Below are 19,522 nucleotides of genomic sequence, written 5' to 3' on the forward strand. Positions count from 1 at the left end.
CCTGTGATCACTTGCATCCGTTGATACAGTAAGTTTAGTACTGAATAAGATCTATGCTTCACTTGAGTCCGATTTGACAATTCACCTCTCAGTGGGACTGGCACTTGATAGAGCAGTTTGGGGCGAGGAAACGTGGAGAGGAGAGGAAGGGTGTGGGCTCAGATGGGCCAAGGTGGCTAGGAAGGGCAAGAAGGAGGGTGCCAGCCTGAGGATCTCCCCAGCTGTCTCTTACCTTTATTTCTGTGCCTTTCCCTTTGATTTCAACTACTTGTTGTGAGAGCCCATTGATTTCAAAGGGGATGAGTTCTCGATAATTGATACTTTCTCGAGGATAAAAGGTGATTGGAATCTCCAGTGTCTTTCCTGGCTTTAACACATTAACACGGAAGTTCACCTCGAGGTGGGTGGTATTGGTGTACAAACAATCTATGCTGGAGGAAAGCAGGAGGAAAATGTGTCAGCTCTGAGACTGAGGCTGACCCAGAGGGACTGATTCTGGCCCTTGTCTCCCTGGGCTGGGCACTGGTGGATTTCCTGCTCTGCTGTCCTAGAGCCAGAATTTATGTGCCAGAAGGGACCTCAGCAATGATCTAGCCCACACTCTTCTGGGCACAGTTGAGTTACTTGCCCCAAATCACACCCCGAGATCCTGGCTGAACCAGGTCTCAAACTCAAGGTCTTATGACCCTTTGCCCACCACTCTTTTGCCTCTACTTATCCTGTCTTGATAACATAGCTCGTGGTTTTGGACCCTTTCATAAGAAGGAAGTGCTACTAAAGTAATTGGGTGGCAAAGCACAGTGGAGAGGAGCACGTGTTCTGGAGTCAGACAGACAGGAGTTCGGATCCGGGCTCTATCCTTAGATCCGAATAAGCCATGTGACCTCAGAAAAGTTACTTAGCCCTTTTGGATCTCTGTTTCCTTATCTATAAAATGGGGATAGTGATCGCTACTTCATAAGGTTGTTGTGAGGATTAAATGAGATAAAGTGACTAAATGAGTCACGTAACAGGGCACAGAGGAAACATTCCATAAAGGTGAGCTGTTATTATTACCACTAATTGCTCAAACAGAGCGAATCTTCAAAGACTAGGTCCACCCTACCCCACCTGTGGGTAGGAAGGCCTCTAGATCTCTTCTTGTCTGCCATACGGGGATTTAGGGAAGGAGTCTAGCTAGGCCAATAAATAGAGCTTAACGCCTTAAACAAAGTAAGACTCAGATTAAATTAAATCATGAAAGAAAGAGTGTAGGTGGGTAAGATTTTTAATTAGTATTTAAAATTACATGACACTCTTATAATTTAACTTTCAGGATAATCCTCCACCTCCTTATCATAACAACAACAACAATGGCAGTAGATAACAATAATTGAGCATTTCCTATGTTCTAGGCGCTGTTCTTTTTTTATTTTATTTTATTTTTTTTTGTGAGGAAGATCAGCCCTGAGCTAACATCCATGCTAATCCTCCTCTTTTTACCGAGGAAGAACAGCTCTGAGCTAACATCTATTGCCAGTCCTCCTCCTTTTTTTCCCCAAAGCCCCAGTAGATAGTTGTATGTCATAGTTGCACATCCTTCTAGTTGCTGTTATGTGGGACGCGGCCTCAGCATGGCCGGAGAAGCGGTGCGTCGGTGCGCGCCTGGGATCCGAACCCGGGCTGCCAACAGCGGAGCACGTGCACTGAACCGCTAAGCCACAGTGCCCGCCCAAGGCACTGTTCTAAGTACTCTCTCTAGATGAACTAATTTAATCCTCCGAGTAGCCCTATAGGGGAGGTACTATTATTACTAGCCCCCACTTCAGGCAAGGAGACAGAGGTACAGAGAGTTTAAAAAATTTGCCCAAGGTCACATAGCTTGGGGAAGAGCTGGGATTTGAACCTAGACCTGGCTATCCAATATGGTAGCCACTGGACACATGTGGTTATTCAAATTAATTAAAATTAAGTAAAATAAAAAATTCAGTTCCTCGGTCGTACTAGCAGCATTTCAAGTGCTCCAGAGCCACATGTAGCTGTAGGCTGCCATATTGGACAGTGCAGATATATAACATTTCCATCATTGAAGAAAGTTCTATTACATAGTACTAATCTAGAGAGTTTTGAGTAAATACAGGTCTCTGAGCCAGTCTCTGGAGATTCTGTTTTGTAGGTCTAGAATAGCACCCAGAACCTGGACTGTAACATTCTATACAGGGATGGTACAGAGGAGCTGGATTTGAATCGGAAGGCTTCGTCTCAGAATAGACCTGCCATTTACTGCAAAGTCATTGGCCTGAGAAATTCACTTTTTAACTCTCCAAACCTCAGTTTCCACATCTATTACATGGGGAAAAGAAATGGAAGCCATCAAAGCTCTCATCGGGTCATTTGGCATTGTCTTCCTCACTTTAAGATGAGGATTTTTAGCAGAGTAGCTCATGGCTATCCAAGTATCACTATCAGTGGTGGGGAAAGGAGACTCAGGATTCATGCCCAGTTGTGTTTGACTCTTTCCTCTAATCCTTCTTTTTCTCTCTTGGCAGGACTTCACCTGTGTGAAGGACCCGCAAGGAACTGCAGAATCATATGGAAGCTCTGGGAAGTCTGCTTACCTCACAGACGTTTCCCCCATGTTGGTGATGACCAGGGTTTGTTTGTATTGGGGCATCCCGGCTTGGTAGATAAAGCAGGTACCAAAGTTGTAGCTGGTGAAGGAGAAATGGATGGCTGGGCTCACAGCACAGCCTGAGATGGTGCACATAAATGTTGGACCTTGGCTGATCTGTGGGAGGCAATGGTAGGTGGAGCGTGATTAGAAGTGGGAGGAAAGGGCCCTTCAAGTCCTCAGGTGAAGGAGGGAAGCAGTTGGGTGCTTTAAAAAAAATACAGGTCCCAGGGCTCCCTCTGCAGACATTCTGATTCATAGGTTAGAAGTTTGTTTATTTAAGAAAAGCAAAGTGGGATACTCTGCAATCAGACCCACATTGGCTCTTGCTTTGCTCTTGCAGCAATGATTCAGCTTGAAGGCAGAGGGGTGTGGCAGAGACTGTTAGTTACTACCCGACATCAACTTCCCAAGTCTTCCTTATTAGCAGGACTCTGATTGGTTACCAGTGTGCCTAGGTGAAAATACTTGATTTCCCATCCTTCCTTGCAGCTAAGGGTGGTCATCAAACATAGTTCTGGTCATTAAGATGTAAACAGTTCTGGTCATCAGGATGTCCTATCTCAAATAAAGAGGCAAAGTCTTACTGGCAAAGTTTTTTTGTCTTCCTGCCCTTCCCCCCTGATTTCCACTCTGGAATGCAGACATATGGCTACAGGTGGGATGGTCAGCTTGTGACCGGAAGATGACAAGAATGAGGTCAAAGGCCAATATGCCAAGGGTGAAAGAGCGGAAAGATAGCAAGAGTATGGGTCACCACCTCGACTTCCAACCACAAGATAATACACGCACCCATGGGTACCTGAACTTAATTTGCTCTTCAAAAACTTTTTATGTTACGAAATTTCATAAATTGATAATTGATTTAAAACAAAACATCCAATATTCATTCTAAACATCATTAGAGTAAACATTGTAACAGTCATTGGTACCAATTTTCATAAACAAGTTTATAAATTTAACAACATTTTCTTTGTTTTTAAAGTCTTTTTAAGGCTTTTAAAGCATTCACATTTTGTGACTGATTTCCTGAAAAGAATTAAAATTTATCACCTTCAACTTTCCTGCCAATTAGAGTAGGAAGATCTATGACATGTGATGTTTCTTTTTGCTATAAGAAATGAAAGTTCTGAACAAGTTCTCAAAAAGTATGAGCCCCTTCTGAGGCCACATGCCTGGCATTTCTCAGGGAAGATGGCTGCAGCTCTGCCAGTGAGTTCCAGGCTAGGAGTTTTACAGTTTTGTTGTGTTTTAGACTGTGCTATCATTTAACTTCCATCTAAATTATTAAGTGGCCAGCAACTCACTTTGGGTCCAATTGTTTTACCCTGTTTCTCTCTAAATCATCTTCTCCTTAGGGATCTGAACAAAGATAATGTCTTTTCACTCTGTTGATTTTTTTCTTTTGCTGCACAGAAACTTTTTAGTTAATGTATTCCTACTTGTTTATTTTTGTTTTTGTTGCCTGTGCTTTTGGTGTCATATCCACGAAATCATTGCCAAGACCAATGCCATCAAGCCTTCCACCTGTGTTTTCTTTACATTTTCAGGTCTTAACATTAAAGTCTAATCCCTTTTGAGCTGAAAAAGTGTATTGTGTAAAAGGGTTCCATTTCATTCTTTTGCATGTGGATATTCAGTTTTCCCAACACCATTTCTTAAAGAGACTATCCTTTCCCCATTGTGTATACTTGGCACAGTTGTCAAAGATCAGTTGACTATATATGTGTGGATTTACTTCTAGGCTCTCTATTCTGTTCCATTGGTCTATATGTCGGCCTTTGTGACAGTACTATACTATTTTGATTGCTGTAGCTTTGTAATATATTTTGAAATCAGGAAGTGTGATGCCTCTAGACTTGTTCTTCTTTCCCAGGATTTATTTGGCTATTTGTGGTCTTTTGTGGTTCCACAGGAATTGTAGATTGTTTTTTCTATATCTGTAAAAAATGTCATTGGGATTTTGATAGGGATTGCACTGAATCTATAGATGGTTTTGGGTAGTATGGACATTTTAACAACAGTAAGTCTTCCAATCCATGAACACAGGATATCTTTCCATTTGTTTGTGTCTTTAATTTCTTTCATCAACGTTTTATAGTTTTCAATATACAAGTCTTTCACCTCCTTAGTTAAGTTTATTCCTAAGTATTTTATTCTTTTTGGTGCTATTGTAAGTGGGATTGTTTTCCTAATTTCCTTTCTGGATAGTTCATTGTCAGAGGATAGAAAAGCAACTGATTTTTTCATGTTGATTTTGTATCCTGCAACTTTACTGAATTAGTTTATTAGTTCTAACAGATTTTTTATAGAGTCTTTATGACTTTCTATATATAAGATCATGTTATCTGCAAACAGGGACAATTTTACTTCTTCCTTTCAGATTTGGATGCCCTTTATTTCTTTGTCTTGCCTAATTGCTCTGGCTAGGACTTCCAGTACTATGTTATAATTTGTTTATTTTATTTTTATTTTTTTCTCCAGTAGATAGTTGTATGTCATAGTTGCACATCCTTCTAGTTGCTGTATGTGGGACGCGGCCTCAGCATGGCCGGAGAAGCGGTGTGTCAGTGCACGCCTGGGATCCGAACCCGGGCCGCCAGCAGTGGAGCACGCGCACTTAACCACTGAGCCACGGGGCCGGCCCCCAGTACTATGTTAAACAGAAGTGATGAGAGTAGCCATACCTGCCTTGTTTCTAATCTTGGAGAAAAAGCATTCAGTTTTTCATTGCTGAGTATGATGTTAGCTATGAGATTTTCACATATGGCCTTTATTATGTTGAGGTACTTTATTTCTATTCGTAGGTTGTTGAAAGTTTATTATTTTTTTATCATAAAAGGGTGTTGAATTTTGTCGAATGCTTTTCTGCATCTATTGAGATGATCATGTGATTTTTATCTTTTATTCTGTTAATGTGGTGTATTACATTAATTGATTTTTGTATGTTGAACTATCCTTGCATCCTAGGGATAAATCCCACTTGGTCATAGTGTATGATCCTTTTGATGAGTTGTTGGATTTTGTTTGCTAGTATTTTGTTGATAATTTTTGCATCTATATTCATCAAGGATATTGGCCTGTAGTTTCCTTTTCTTGTGGTATCTTTGTTTGGCTTTGGTATCCAAAAGAATTGAAATTAAGATCTTGAAGAGATATTAATACTCCCATGTTCACTGTAGCACTATTCACAATAGTCAAGATGTGGAAACAGCCTAAATGTCCATCAACAGTTGAACAAAGAAAATGTGGTATATACATATAATGGAATATTATTTGGCTTTAAAAAAGGAATTCTGCAATTTGTGACCACATGGATGAACCTTGAGGACATTATGCTACATGAAATAAGGCAGTCACAGAAAAGTTAATACTGCATGATTCCACTTATGTGAGGTATCTAAAATAGTCAAGTTCATAGAATCAAAGAGTGGAATGGTGGTTGCTAGGGGCTAGGGAGAGGGCAATATGGGTAGTTATTAAACTGAAGTTTCAGTTCAGCAAGACGAATAAGCTCTAGAGAGCTGCTACACAACATTGCACCTATAGTCAACAATAACGTACTGTATGCTTAAAAATTTGATGAGTAGGTCTCATAGTAAGTGTTTTTACCACAATAAAATAAAATTTAAAAACTGTAATAAAAAATGTAAAAATGAATAATAAAATCTAGAATCTGGAAAACAAAAACAAAAATCAGTTCATCATGAAAAGCACTCTAACTTCAATAGCTGGGATTTTGTTTTGATTTTTTTTGCCTTGGTTTTTCTGTTTGTTTTGTTTATTTCAACACAAGAGTAAAACTTCACTATTATATATGTTGTCTGAGATCGAAACCAATCTTAGAAAATATACAAAAACCCTATTAATTTTATGTAAACACAGAAACAAACTATTTCCTTCAGAATTATATTGTAAAAAATCTTTAACATATCTGCTTTAAGGAAAACATAATTATTGGCAAATAGCTTTTGCAAATTCTTATTAGTGGCACATTTAACGATGTTGGTAAAGACTAAAAGAAGTTGAATGTTGCATCATCTCTGAAAAACAAATGTGAACTTTTAAATAAATTAACCATTTAAAGAAAAAAAGATAGTGTCTTAGGCTGGGCATCCCAAATTTCCTTTTGTTGTTAATTTCCTATTTCATTCCATTGTTGTTGAAGAACATATTTTGTAAGATTTCAATCCTTTTAAGTTTGTCAGGGTGTGTTTTATGGTCTATATATCCTGGAGAATGTTCCATGTGCACTTGAGAAGAATGTGTATTCTGCTGTTGTTGGATGAAGTGTTCTATAGAAGTCTTTTAAGTATAGTTCATTTATAGTGTTGTTCAAGTCTTCTGTTTCTTTGCTGATCTTTTGTCTATTTGTTCTATCCATTATTGTAAGTAGGGTACTGAAATCCCCAACTATGATTGTTGAATTGTTCATTTCTCCCTTCAATTTTGTCAGTTTTGCTTCAGGTCTTTTGGGGCTCTGTTGCTATGTGCGTATATGTTTATAATTGTTATGTCTTCTTAAAGAATTGACTTTTTTACCATTATAAATTTTCTTATTTGTCTCTAGTAATAATTTTGGCCTGACAGTCTATTTTGTATGGTGTCAGTATAACCATATGCTGATTTTCACTTTGATTGCAGAACTGTTTGTTTTCAAAGCTACTGCAGAGCTGGGGAGAAGGGAATGGGAATAGGGTGTGGGCAAGTTAAAATACCACACAGCTTGCTGTTCTTACAGATATTCAGCCATCTTTCTCGAATAAGTGCTCCTAGGATTGTTGCAAGCCTTTGGTCAATTTTGAGAGTTCTGAAAAGGTTGATTTTGATAGTTTTTGCCAGTATTCTCATTGCTAAGGAAGACCAGCTTTTCAGAGGTCCTTCTCTGCCATTCCTGCTGACATTGCAATTCCTTGGTTATTCATTCAATAACTTATCTTAGAAAATGTTGAACAGATTTTTTCTCTCCTTCTCTCAACCTCCCATCTATCTCCCTTATTTATTTTAATGGCTGCATGGTATTCCAGGTCATGGATGGTAAACTGTTTTTCAATTGACACTTACTCACCAGACACCTCAACCATGGATGAGGCCTTTATACCAGAGATTGTGGGACTATCTCCAACACAACCACTCTCCAGGAGCTTCCAGCAGGGTGGAGAAGACAAGGAACACAGAGAATTAATCTCTCAGGACAGAATGCTGTGAGTACTTTCAGTTTCGGACAATTTTAAATGGTCTCACCTTGATTCTGAGTTCCAGGCCCTTCAAGACACATTTCTTAAATGGTTGGAAAGACAAGGAGGCTTGTGCACTCTGCCCCACATCCACACTGCCATCAGTGGGTGAAAATTCCAAGTACTGTAGCAGGGCTTTGGGGCCAGACAGCTCTGCCTGGAAGCTGAAGTTGAACTTTCCAGTGTTGATAAAGTTGAATTCACACTGGACACATTCATTCAACTCCACCTGAGAGACAGAGAACAGAGTAGTATGTTCAGTGAATGCAAACCACAGTTCCCTTCTCTGGGGTCAGGATATGCAACATGTTGGGGGAAAATATCTTTTGGGAAACAAGGATAGCAGTTGATGTTTGTGAGTTGATCATCATCAGCTTAATGTAGTCAGATATTCCAGCAAGAGCTACTAAGTGTTGGGGGCCCCTCATATCTGAAGAGTAAGATGGCAATTTAATTCTTAGACATCCCTTAGTAGCCAAACATTCTTCCTGTATGTTTAACACAAGCATCCTTCCCCTTCCCTACCATCTCTCTACCCCCTGAAAATTGAAATAAGAAAAGTTTTCACATCAAAACTATATACATTCTGGGGATGGAGCTGCTCCTGGCATATTTATGTTCTCCTGGTCTCCCTGGCATTTGAAACAGAGAGATTCAACTAATATTCTCTTGTACTGCCTTTCCCAGCCACTGTGGAAACCGAGAGAGAGAGCAAGGCCCTCTCACACCTTTACCTCATAGAAGTTGACCGTGGTGGTCTGGTTGGGAGTCAAGATAGTGGTCGAGCCAGTCCTGTCCTTGCACTTGACCTCTGCATTCATAGTGTAGCCCTCAGCCTTGACATTTAAGGTCAAGGGGTGGGCTTTCTTTTTCACATTGCAGATCAAATTAAAGTTCACATCTCCTTCCTGCTTTGGTGTGAAGAAAATATCAATTGGGAACCTGGTTGGGGAAGAAGACGGCAGATTAGCTGACTAGGCCAACCTGCTAAAACCTGCTAAAGAATATGAGCCCAATGGATTAGTGGACACACTATGAGGAAAAGGCATCACAACTCCAAATTATGATGAATTTTGAAGATTTTCCAGGCAAGGGGGCACATTGCTTTATGGATTCACGAATACAGTAGATAGCAAGAAAAAGAATATAAACATAAGAGAAATGTTGAGAACAAGGGCTTAAAATTCTCAGTGCTCCACAATTCATCAGGAAAATGAACAACAGGGAATAGGTAGGTCAGAGGTGGATTTGTCAATATGTAAATTTTAGAGTTGGAAGAGACTTTATAAATGTGGTACTTTTAGGGAAACTGATTCTTCTGGGTGGCAGGACTAGGACCCCAGTCATGTCAGGAGGGTGCAGTCCTGGGGGCCTTCTTTTTTCTTTACCTGGACAGTGGTGGGATCCAACCTTCCATGGGACATACGACCAGGCTGTTGCTGAAACCTTCAGAATATCGGGAGTTGTCCTGGAAGGCAAAATTGAACCCCTGCTCCTCTTTGTTGATGATCTGCACGGTCTCCCTGACTTCTCTGCCTGAGGAGGAAATATTAACCTTCAGTGGAGGCCTCATGGCTGCTCCTGAAGTATTTCAGAAGATACTGCTTTGCAGGCAAGAGGAAGCCTTCTTGGAAAAGATTCTCCAACTTCTTTTCTCTCCTCTTCCAAGCTCCTCAGCCTTTGACTACCTCTTTTCCTTCCTTTTGCTCTACAAATGATCTTCCTCCCCAGGAGGATTCCACCTCTTCCTTCTAGAACTTTACTCCATCAGTTGCCTGTTCCTGCTAGGTGGCTCCTCTGCCTTGGTTATAGCTTTCCTGGGATTCTGATGACACTGTTTTTGCTCATTTATTCAAATCCAATGCCTTCCTGCTTTTGTTAATGGGGGCCTCACTCTCCCTGGTAGGCCTCTTAGCTCTGCCTATATCTCTGTAAATAACACCTGCATTGAACTGTTTTGAATTAGACCTTGGGTATGTCGTGAGTGTCCTGACATGGCCCTAATACATCTCCTATCACTATTTTGCTTTTTCTTACTTTCCTTGATTTTTGTAGAGAATTTATTTTTTCTCATAAAATTTAGAATCATTTTATCCAATTCTCTTCTCCTCCAATCCTTTTGGGATTAAAGTTGCCAGATTTAGCAAATAATTTTTTGGTATAATTATGTCCCAAATATTGCCTGGGACATACTTATACTGACATAGTTATACTAAAAATTATTCGTTGTTGTCTGAAATTCCAATTTAACTGTGCATTCTGTATTTTATCTGGCAACCCTAGTCGGGATTCTAATTGGAACTTGTTTAAATTTGCATTTAATTTTGGGAGAATTGACAGATGTTCAGATTTGTTTGGGGGCATTTTAATAAGATTTTATAGTTTTCTTCACATAAGTCCTGTGCTTTTCTTGTTACCTTTATCATCAGGTATTAGAGGTTTTGTGCATATTGAAGGGAATTTTTTGTTTCTGTTTCCAGGTGCTTATTGCTAAAAGAAAGAGAAACCATTGATTTTTGCACACTTTTCTTACATCCAGCCACTTGCTAAATTATCTTGTTGATTCTAGCAGTTTGTTTTGGTTTTCTCTAGAGCCTCTTGAGGTTTTCTATGTATGAAATCATCAGCAACAGCAAAATGAGATCATTTTGTCTCTTTTTTCCCAATGTTTATGCCAATTATTTAATTTTCTTGTTTTATTGTATTCGCTAAAATCACTAAGAAAGTGTTCAATAACAATGGTGATTAATGAGCATCTTTGCCTAATTCATGAATTTAATTGAAGTGGTTTTAGTGGTTTATTACAAGATAATATCTGCCTCTTGACTTTGGTTAATCTTCTTTATTTAAGTTTTTTCCTCTATTCCTATTTTACTATTGGAGTTTTGTTGAGAATATCTGCTGAATTTTAGCAATGAATTTTCAGTATATATTAACATGATTAATATAATATTCATGTTAATATATTCATATGAACAATCACATGATTGTTCTTCTTTAATCTGTTGATGTAATTATTATATTGAGGTGCATCACCCTTGCATTCCTAGATTAAATTCTGTTTATCTTGATGTTATTATTCTTATGTTACATTGCTCATTTAGTTGTTCAAAACCTTACTAAACACCATAATCTCCTCCTACCTACTTATATGTATCAGTACAAGAATGTATGGAAATAATACACATCAAACTGTTAACATTGGGGGCCGGCCCCGTGGCTTAGTGGTTGGGTGCGTGCACTCTGCTGCTGGCGGCCCAGGTTCGGATCCTGGGCGCGCACCGACGCACTGCTTCTCGGCCATGCTGAGGCCGCATCCCACGTGCAGCAACTAGAAGGATGTGCAACTATGACATACAACTATCTACTGGGGCTTTGGGGGGGAAAAAAAAAAGAGGAGGATTGGCAATAGATGTTAGCTCAGAGCCAGTCTTCCTCAGCAAAAAGAGGAGGATTAGAACGGATGTTAGCTCAGGGCTGATCTTCCTCACAAAAAAAAAAAAAAAGAAAAGCAAAAAAGAAACTGTTAACAGTGGTTTCCTCTGATGGAAAGAGAAGGATGACACAGTATGGATGGGGAGAGATTATTAAACTTTTCTTCATATAACAACACCACATTGACATTATAAAAAATATTACTTTTATAAATAAAAAATATAATGAATTACTAAAAAATCCTCTGTCTTTTACACACACACACACACACACACACACACACACACACATACATACACACATACACCATCTGTGTGATAGACTCATAGGGCTATAAGGACCTGGCAATCACTTCCTTTATTTCCTTCAGGTCTCTGCTCAGATGTCACCTTCCCACTGCTTATTGGCCTTCCTTATTCCCCCTACCCTGCTTTACTTTTCTTAGGAACACTTATCAACATCTGACATACTATATACTTTGCTTTTTCATTTTTGGTAGTTTGCTTCCTATTACTAGAATGTAACCATCATGAAGGTGGGGACTTTGGCTTTATCCGTTGCATTCCTAGCTCACAGAAGAGTGCCTGGGTCATCCAGAGGGCTCAATAATATTTGTTGAACCGAACAAATGCGTGAAAGGATGGCAGAGAGATCTGACCACTGTGGCACAGACCAAGAAGCAAACAAATACAGCCCATAATCTGTGGGCACATGCAAGTAGGATGGGGCTGGCATGTGGTCTGGAAATAGAAATGAACATAGTCCAGGCCTTAAAGGAATCTTCCAAGTAGGATCTGTAGCAAGGCTCCTAAATTTCCTTAGGTTATTAATGTGTGAGACTGGAAGATACTTGTTGGAGATTAGATGGAGAGGTAAATATTTTGTGGCTTTGTGAACAGTGATAGAGGCCCTCTCATGTGCTTCTGGAAGGCACCAGGAAAAGTTCCCCACACAGGTCTGCTCCTGGAGCTCAATGCTGGGTTGGTTCCACTCCACCCCCACCCCCCAGCCCCCCAGATCATGCCAACTCTAATATAAACCAACAGGGCAGCCTTACCAATGAGGAGACAACTGAAGTTGAGGTGTGACTTGTCTAGATTTATGAGAGGGTCAGTGGCTTTGCCAACCAGCAGGAAAGGGACTGTGATGTTGTGTTCGGGGATTAAGAAAGTCCAGAATGCTTCCATGATGTCCAGATGGAGAGGCGTGAACTGGAAGACAATCTAAGAACACAGTTTGGAACAGAGTGGTAAGAGGCCCTTCTGTTTGCTTACTCCATGTGCCTTTAGAGGCTTGTCAGCCACTGGGGTTATGATGGCTGACATTAGCAGGTCATCACTATCTTTCTATCCTTTCTGTAAGGGCATGTAAGTTTGGCTGTACCAGCAACGTCAATGTCTGTTTGCCCTGCCCACAGGTTTGTCTAAGGGGGTCTATCCCACCCAGAGCCCCTGAAAGGTAGGCTGCCATATTTCACATCATGTTTTTGGATGGCATGTAAAAATGTAGAGATTCAGGTAGAAACTTGGAATTGTGGCTTTTCCTGAAAAGTTTGGGAGAATTGGCAACCCTGGGCCCACTGATCTGTCTGGTGGTCATCTGCTAGAGAAGCACTGTGGCCAGCCAGCTCTGGTGCCCAGCATTCCCTATCATTGTACCCTTGGCCTGCTTCATTCATTTGTGTGACCTTCCTGAAGGCAGTTGAATTTGTAATTTGTTTCATGGATTTATTTCTGCCTCCAAGGTTCTCTGCAGAATTTACAGGACATGGGGCCTGCAGATCTGTTTTGGCAGCAAGTTCACATTTCTTTAAGTCTGACCTCTAACCTAAATCCCTGTGCAAACATTAGGACTAAGCCTTGGGACATGCTCCACTTTCCTGTTTTGCCCTTTGGCCTGACCAAGTGACAACACATCCGTGTCCTTTCACTGCTGTAAGTCCCTTGGACAAAAGTAACTCTCTACTTCATGTTACTGTATGAATCCTAGAGTCCCCAGGCATTGGTGTCCAGCTCCCCTTTCCTGCTTTAGTAATCACAATTTTTAAAACTGAAAATACTAGAGCTCTCTGTTTCTCCATGGCCAACCGAGAGAGCTCAGGTCTGTCTTGTTCATGAGGATTGCCTAATGTAGATGGCAGCCACGCAAGAAATACTTGTTGATGGATGCACCCTAGGCCGGTCTCCTTAACCCTACCTGTGGTCTACGGCACACTTGCTATGCCAAGAGGGACAGAACGATGAAAGCCCTGGGTCAAGTGGTCCTCATTGCACATACCTCAGCTTTCTTTTCAGGGTGGATTAAGCCCTTCTCTGTAAGGCATGTGAAAGCTGGAGGGTTCTGTAGACTTTTCATTTCTTCAGACATCCAGCAGAAGGAGTAGGTGCTGTTGGTCGGGTTCAGGATTGTAAAATTCCTGGCGGAGGGGGAAGAATTGATAACAGAGAGTGAGAGAGGGGGTTGAGGATTAAGAGAAACTTTCTTGACACCTGCCCTAGCACAGTCCGCTATGTGGGAATCAGAACTATTCTGGGCACTTTGTTAATGTAGAAATGAAAACTGCATCTCATTTTGGGGTCCAAAGTATGGCCAGAGTTCTGGACTTTGGAGTAATAATGATGCCAAGGGCCCTTCTGTCCCAGTGATCCTCTGTGGTCAAGGTGGTGGTCAGGGATTATATTTTTGTCTTCCAAATTTTCCCCAATGTCAAAACTAAGGAGACAGAATTCAGCTTCCTTACTGTAGCAGTTCTCTTAAGTCAAACCCAAGGATATCAAGCCTCCTTCTGGGAATCAGTCTAGCTCACTTCTCTGGATTCTTCCTCTGAGTTCTTTAGAAGGATCAACTGATATGAACTCAACCAATGCAAACCTACACAACTCACCGGAGATTTTTCTCTCCTATGTTCGCACTGGTGAACTCAATCACCCGGGTGTTTGGATCCAGAGCCCCACCACTAGGCCCTCGGAGATCTGGGTTGCGCCGATGACTGCTGATGTAGTCCGAGTCTTTTAGGTCAAAATGGCAGATGGGCAAGAAGCTCTGCCCTTTTGCTGACAGGACTGGGCCTTGCTCACCAGGTGGCAGGTTGGGAATCCTGAGAGGTCAAGGTTATTTTTATTTATTTTTAATTTTTTAATCAATTATTGCTTTCTTAATTGGTTGGAAATGAATATTACATCTACCAGCATGTGAGCTTCATGAGAGCAGAGGCTGGGTCTGTCTTGGTCAACAATATAACCTCAGTGCCTTGAATAGTACATGATACATAGTAGGTGTTCATTAATTAATTGTTGAGTGGATGAATGCACGAATGGGCTGAGTATGAGGTGCCTGAATTCTGGTTCCTTATGTGTACCTAAGTATGGCCTCACTTCCTCCATTGGTGGTAAGAAAATCTCCCTGGTAAAATGAGCACAGAGTCTTACCCTCTGGGTCCTCTCATAGGCATTTAGTGGGATATGAAAAGTAACCCAGAAATCCTAACAAAGTGCCCTGAGCTCCTTGGAGAAAGTGAGCTGGATGTGAGCAGACTTCCAGCCCCAGCATCAAGTTTAGGTGGCCCAGGTGTGGGAGGGGTCCCTGCAGTGTGATTGCAGGGTTTCCAGGAGGCTCTTATGGCTCACATAGTTCTCTGCCACCCTACGCCATGGTTCACAGAACTCCTCTGTAAGGTGGGTGTTCTCCATGGAGCTTCCTGGGAGTGGGTACCACATCAGGGACTTTCACTGCCAAATGTTATTGAATTGGCTTTTCTCTTACTGGGTCTGGGCCCCATCTATTCCTCTCCACCACCTCCACCACCTCCACCACCACCACCTAATATTTATAGTGCTTATTGTATGCCAGGCACTGTTCTAAGCTCTTCACTTGAATTACCTCAGTTGGTCTTCACGACAACTCTACAAGGTCAGTATTGTTATTTGAATTTTACAGATAGGGAAACCGAGTCTCAGAAAAGGTACAAGAAAACTTCCAAGTTCATGCTTGCCCCAGTACTGGAACCCACCTGGTTGTCAACCATTCTGTTGCCCAGCGGAATCCTGTATGTGGCCAGGAAGGGGGAGGTAGGCAGGAGAAAGAGTCTAGAGAGGGTTGATGAGCAATGCAAAAGACCAAATTCTCTTTGTTCGCCAAAGTCTGGCCCCTTTGAATCTTTCCAAAGGGAAATGTGGCAGTTTGGGGCTGAAGAAGGGCCTGGGGTTGGAAAGAATGGTGGTAGTGGTGGGACAGAAGAGGGGATAGGAGCTGCAGAGCTTTGTTCTGGGGAGTGCATCTCCTTACTGGCAGAAAAGATTGCTCTCGAAGTCTCCAACCTCCAATGGAGAGAATTTCACTTGGATCTTCTGAGTCTTCCCCACTGGCACAATGCCTGAGGTGGGCTCCACAGAGAAGGGCGGTGGGGAAGCTTCATTCCAATGGTCCATGGCGCTGTCCAGAGTGCTGACCGTGCGCAGTGTGCCCTGGCTAAGCTGATCTTTTTGAGAGGAACCTGGGGGCAGACAGAGGGCCAGTGATATTTTGTGTTTGCAATGGGAGGGCAGGAGGAAGGCAGCCCACTCACAGGGCCTTAGGGACCCTCTGTGGGGTCTGTGGGCTCACCTTTTCTGGCAGGTATACTTAACTTTTGGCACTAGGGGTAAGGAATTGGCTCATATCTCTCACAGGTGACTGGTGAAAAATATTTCTATTAATTCCATCAAGTTTTCAAATTTGTTTCCTTTTGGCTCAAGGGAGTAGCTCAAGTAGAAGTCTGTGGGGCTTTTGCCTCAAGAATAATGGGCTGTGAACATAATTTTTGGAAAATCATTGTTTTAAAGTAGGGGTTCACAATCTGGGGGCCCATGGATAAGGGCCCATTCGAAAGGTCTGGGAATCTCCAAAACTGGAACGGTAGTAATGGATATTTGCCTACCAAGTGCTGGGCCCTTTTTAAAGTGCTTCACATGTACCAATTGTAAATTGGGCATGGCGTGTATTTCCTGGGGAGATGGTTCATGGTTTCCTCAGTTTCTCCAAGGGTCCGTAATCTCCTAGAGGGTTAAGATCTAAAAGAAAAGATTCCTAGGGATCTGTGAGAGGAGTGCTGGCCTAGTGGGGGGCCAGAGTCTGGGCTCCAGGAGGGCAGAGGTCAGCTCTTGAGTTTCTTAGGCCCATCTGGCTCTGCGGATGCCAGGAGGCCTCTGCTCTGCTTCTCCTTAGGTACATAGGGGACCATTAGAGCTGTGCTCGCTTCTGCACCAACGAGGCTCTTTTACTAATTAGGGACTCAGTTCAAACCCTGGGTTTTACCTGTCATTGCATTTACCTTGGTTATCTGGCATTGCAAAGCTGACAGCTTTTGCTGCCTCTTCTGAGACCCAGTTGAATTCCAGCTGCACATCCCCTGAATTAATCAGTTCAAGCCTGCAAATGGATCAGGGGATGGATTTGAGAAATGTGCGGCAGATTATCTTTGTCCTGTCTGCACATCATCTATACTGTTACTTAACTTTTTTCTTTAAGTCAAGTCACTTGGTTTCTTAAATATGTCTTCGAAAGGCAAGTTTTAAGCAATTTTATCTGAAATCAGGTATTTGATATACTAGTCATATTTACTTCTAAAACATAGAAAATATATACATAGCTGTTAAGAGTAAAAATATTCAAATGTTTAGCACTTAAAGTCATCTTGCATACCAAGAGCACTGTATGCAATGAGCTCTCACCATGCATGCATCATGGTAATCCTGCAAAACCCCCATGAAAGAGGAAACAAAATCTATTTCACATGACAGTACCTGCCTTTGGTGCAAATGCCATAACCCCTCCCTTCCTGAATCACTTTCCACCAGAAACAACGTCCCTGTGGTCAGAAACCATTTGACCCCTGCCTGAGATGTGTTCACAGGCTGAGACACAGACTTGTCTCAAATTCTGGATCAGTGGAGCCTTTTCTTGTGTCAGGTTTCCCTGCTCTAAGTCAAGAGCTGGGAGATAAGAGCTTTTTTTGGAATCATTATTAAACCTGATCACAGACAGTCACAGCAGAAGGACGAGGCCTCAATACAAGAAAATGACTGTGTAAGAGAGAAACACACATGCTCTTCCTGGTTTTAGGGGAATAGTGGGAGTTGAGAGTTGTTGGGGGGATAGGTCTAGGGCGGGGTGTAGGGATTAGATTTCCATTACCCAATCCAGGTAGATCATGCAGTTCCCTGAAGTCAAGGGCTGTAACCTCAGGGGCTTGTGTTGATTGTGTGAATTTATGAGCATTGGTCTCTGTCCTAAAGAAAATTTTTATAAAGTGGAGAAATCTCAGTGGCACAGAATACTTTTCATAAAAATAATTCTTGATTTTGGTCAGAGGTCAGCAAACTTTTTGTAAAAGGCGAGATAATAAGTGTTGTTGGCTTATGTGCCGTAGTTCCCTGCAGCAGCTACTGATTCCGCTGTTGTGGGGCAAAAGCAGCCATAGACGTCAATGAAAGGGCCTGGCTGTGTGCCAACAAGATGTTATTTACAAAAATAGGCGGCCAGCTGGATTTGATCCATGGCCCAGTTTGCCGACCCCTGCTTTAGGTAAAACGGTCATCAGCAGAAGATCCCATTTCCTGCCTCCTATCTTTTGGTTCTATAACAATTTGAGAGGACAATTTAAGTGCAACAAATGCAAAATGAGTCCAACAAGTTAATTACCAATTTCCACAAAGTAGAAATGTCAGTGGTTTACATTTTTCTGTTTGTAATTCTCAAAGAATAGTCACAGGACTTCTCTCTTTATCTGTCTCTGCATATGCCACGCTCTCTGCCTAGAAGGCCCTTTTTTCTCGCTTCTTCACTTGGATACCTCCTATTTGTCCTGCAGAATTCAGCTGGGGCACCACTTAGTCGGGGAAGCCTTCCCTGACCCTCTGTCTCTCCCCATATCTTGGTCTGCTTTAGGTAGACTTCCTACTGCATACACAGGACACCATACTGCAACCACCAATTCACCTATTCCTACCCATTCCTCCACCTCCAGACTATGAGCTCTTTGAGAGTAGGACTCATGGCATCCTTCTATGCCTGTGTCTGAGTGTGGGTAAAGGGTTAACATAACCCTTTCTCCTTCCAAGGGCAATTTTGACTTTGAATTGGCTTTCTAGCTCTGCTTTCCTGGGAACCTGATCAGGGAGAAATGTCAGCTGTATTATTAGGCAACTTTATTTATAGTAAAATTGACCCCTGATTGGTAAATTGTATCTGGTCTGGGAGGAATTCTGATTACTTGGAGGGAAGCCATAGCTCTGGGGTTCTCTGAGTGGAGTGACTCTTATAACTGAGAATGTCCCCTGCAGGGATCCTGGAAGCTATAGCTATGGAATGGTTAGGAGAAATGTTGGCTTCTGTTGGTCATGGGGTTTCTAAGCTAAGATGGGCCCAATCCCCATTAGTATGGATATTGTCTGAGCTGTCACATGGGGGGCCAACAGGAATGGGTCCTGGATGGCAGTGTGGACCACTGCAAAGACTATTCCCACTGCAGCATGCCTGATGCCACCCTCCTGGTAGACTGTGTCTCTTGGTCTATTTCCTGATTTCAAGGGTGAACTATAACAGTTTTGTGGGTCTGAATGTTTCCCTGGACCTACAAAAACACTCTGGCACCTGCTACACAGACGTGATGCCTGGTACAGCTGCTATAGACACAATAAATAAGGAATGAGTGAATGGATGATGAATAGAAGAACTCTGGGAGTGTCAAGAGGCTTTTGAGGACTCACTCAAACACTCGGGTCTGGTAAACCAGGGTTTCCTTAAAGCACACATCGCTCGTTTGGCACTGGTATGAAGCGAAATTCACATTGGCACTGATCTGAAGGTGCAGTTCTTGGTAGTTTTCTTCCACTACTGAGTGAGCGGGCTCAGGATCCGTCTCTATCACCTGTAACAAAGGCGGCAGTGTCCTCAGTGATGCAGAGAAGCTGCCTCACAGGAATAACAGGGGATAAGACAGCACTTTGTTCTACCCACGCAGATGAACACCGACTCACACCCTCAAGTTGCAGAACAAATGATGAAGGTGAACCTAAAATGACTCATAAATAGGAAACGAAGAAATTGAACAACAAGAAATAACTGAGGGCATTAGGCACAGAATGAGTTTTGGGGTCAGATAGACTCCAAAGAAGGTAGAATAAAGGAAATCATAAAGATAGGAACAGATATTAGTGAAATA

At 42.0% G+C, this 19,522-nt stretch overlaps 1 protein-coding gene across 2 annotated transcripts in view; it reads right to left on the reverse strand.

Annotated features, from left to right (window-relative positions):
- Positions 1–19,522, reverse strand: part of HYDIN (HYDIN axonemal central pair apparatus protein) — a 323,416-nt gene that overhangs the window by 25,962 nt on the left and 277,932 nt on the right. For both annotated transcript variants that reach the window (XM_004431814.3, XM_087419963.1), the window contains exons 66-76: positions 19,068–19,228; positions 16,631–16,728; positions 15,607–15,814; positions 14,207–14,419; positions 13,600–13,738; positions 12,380–12,545; positions 9,276–9,423; positions 8,622–8,829; positions 7,895–8,116; positions 2,598–2,767; positions 233–431 (exon numbers count right to left, since the gene is read on the reverse strand). In XM_004431814.3, the coding sequence (XP_004431871.2) occupies positions 233–431; positions 2,598–2,767; positions 7,895–8,116; positions 8,622–8,829; positions 9,276–9,423; positions 12,380–12,545; positions 13,600–13,738; positions 14,207–14,419; positions 15,607–15,814; positions 16,631–16,728; positions 19,068–19,228 (1,932 nt within the window). The remainder of the gene's footprint in view (positions 1–232; positions 432–2,597; positions 2,768–7,894; positions 8,117–8,621; positions 8,830–9,275; positions 9,424–12,379; positions 12,546–13,599; positions 13,739–14,206; positions 14,420–15,606; positions 15,815–16,630; positions 16,729–19,067; positions 19,229–19,522) is intronic.

Source organism: Ceratotherium simum, chromosome 30, assembly GCF_057802395.1.
Source record: "Ceratotherium simum simum isolate JZ-2026a chromosome 30, ASM5780239v1, whole genome shotgun sequence".
Classification (NCBI taxonomy): Eukaryota; Metazoa; Chordata; class Mammalia; order Perissodactyla; family Rhinocerotidae; genus Ceratotherium; species Ceratotherium simum.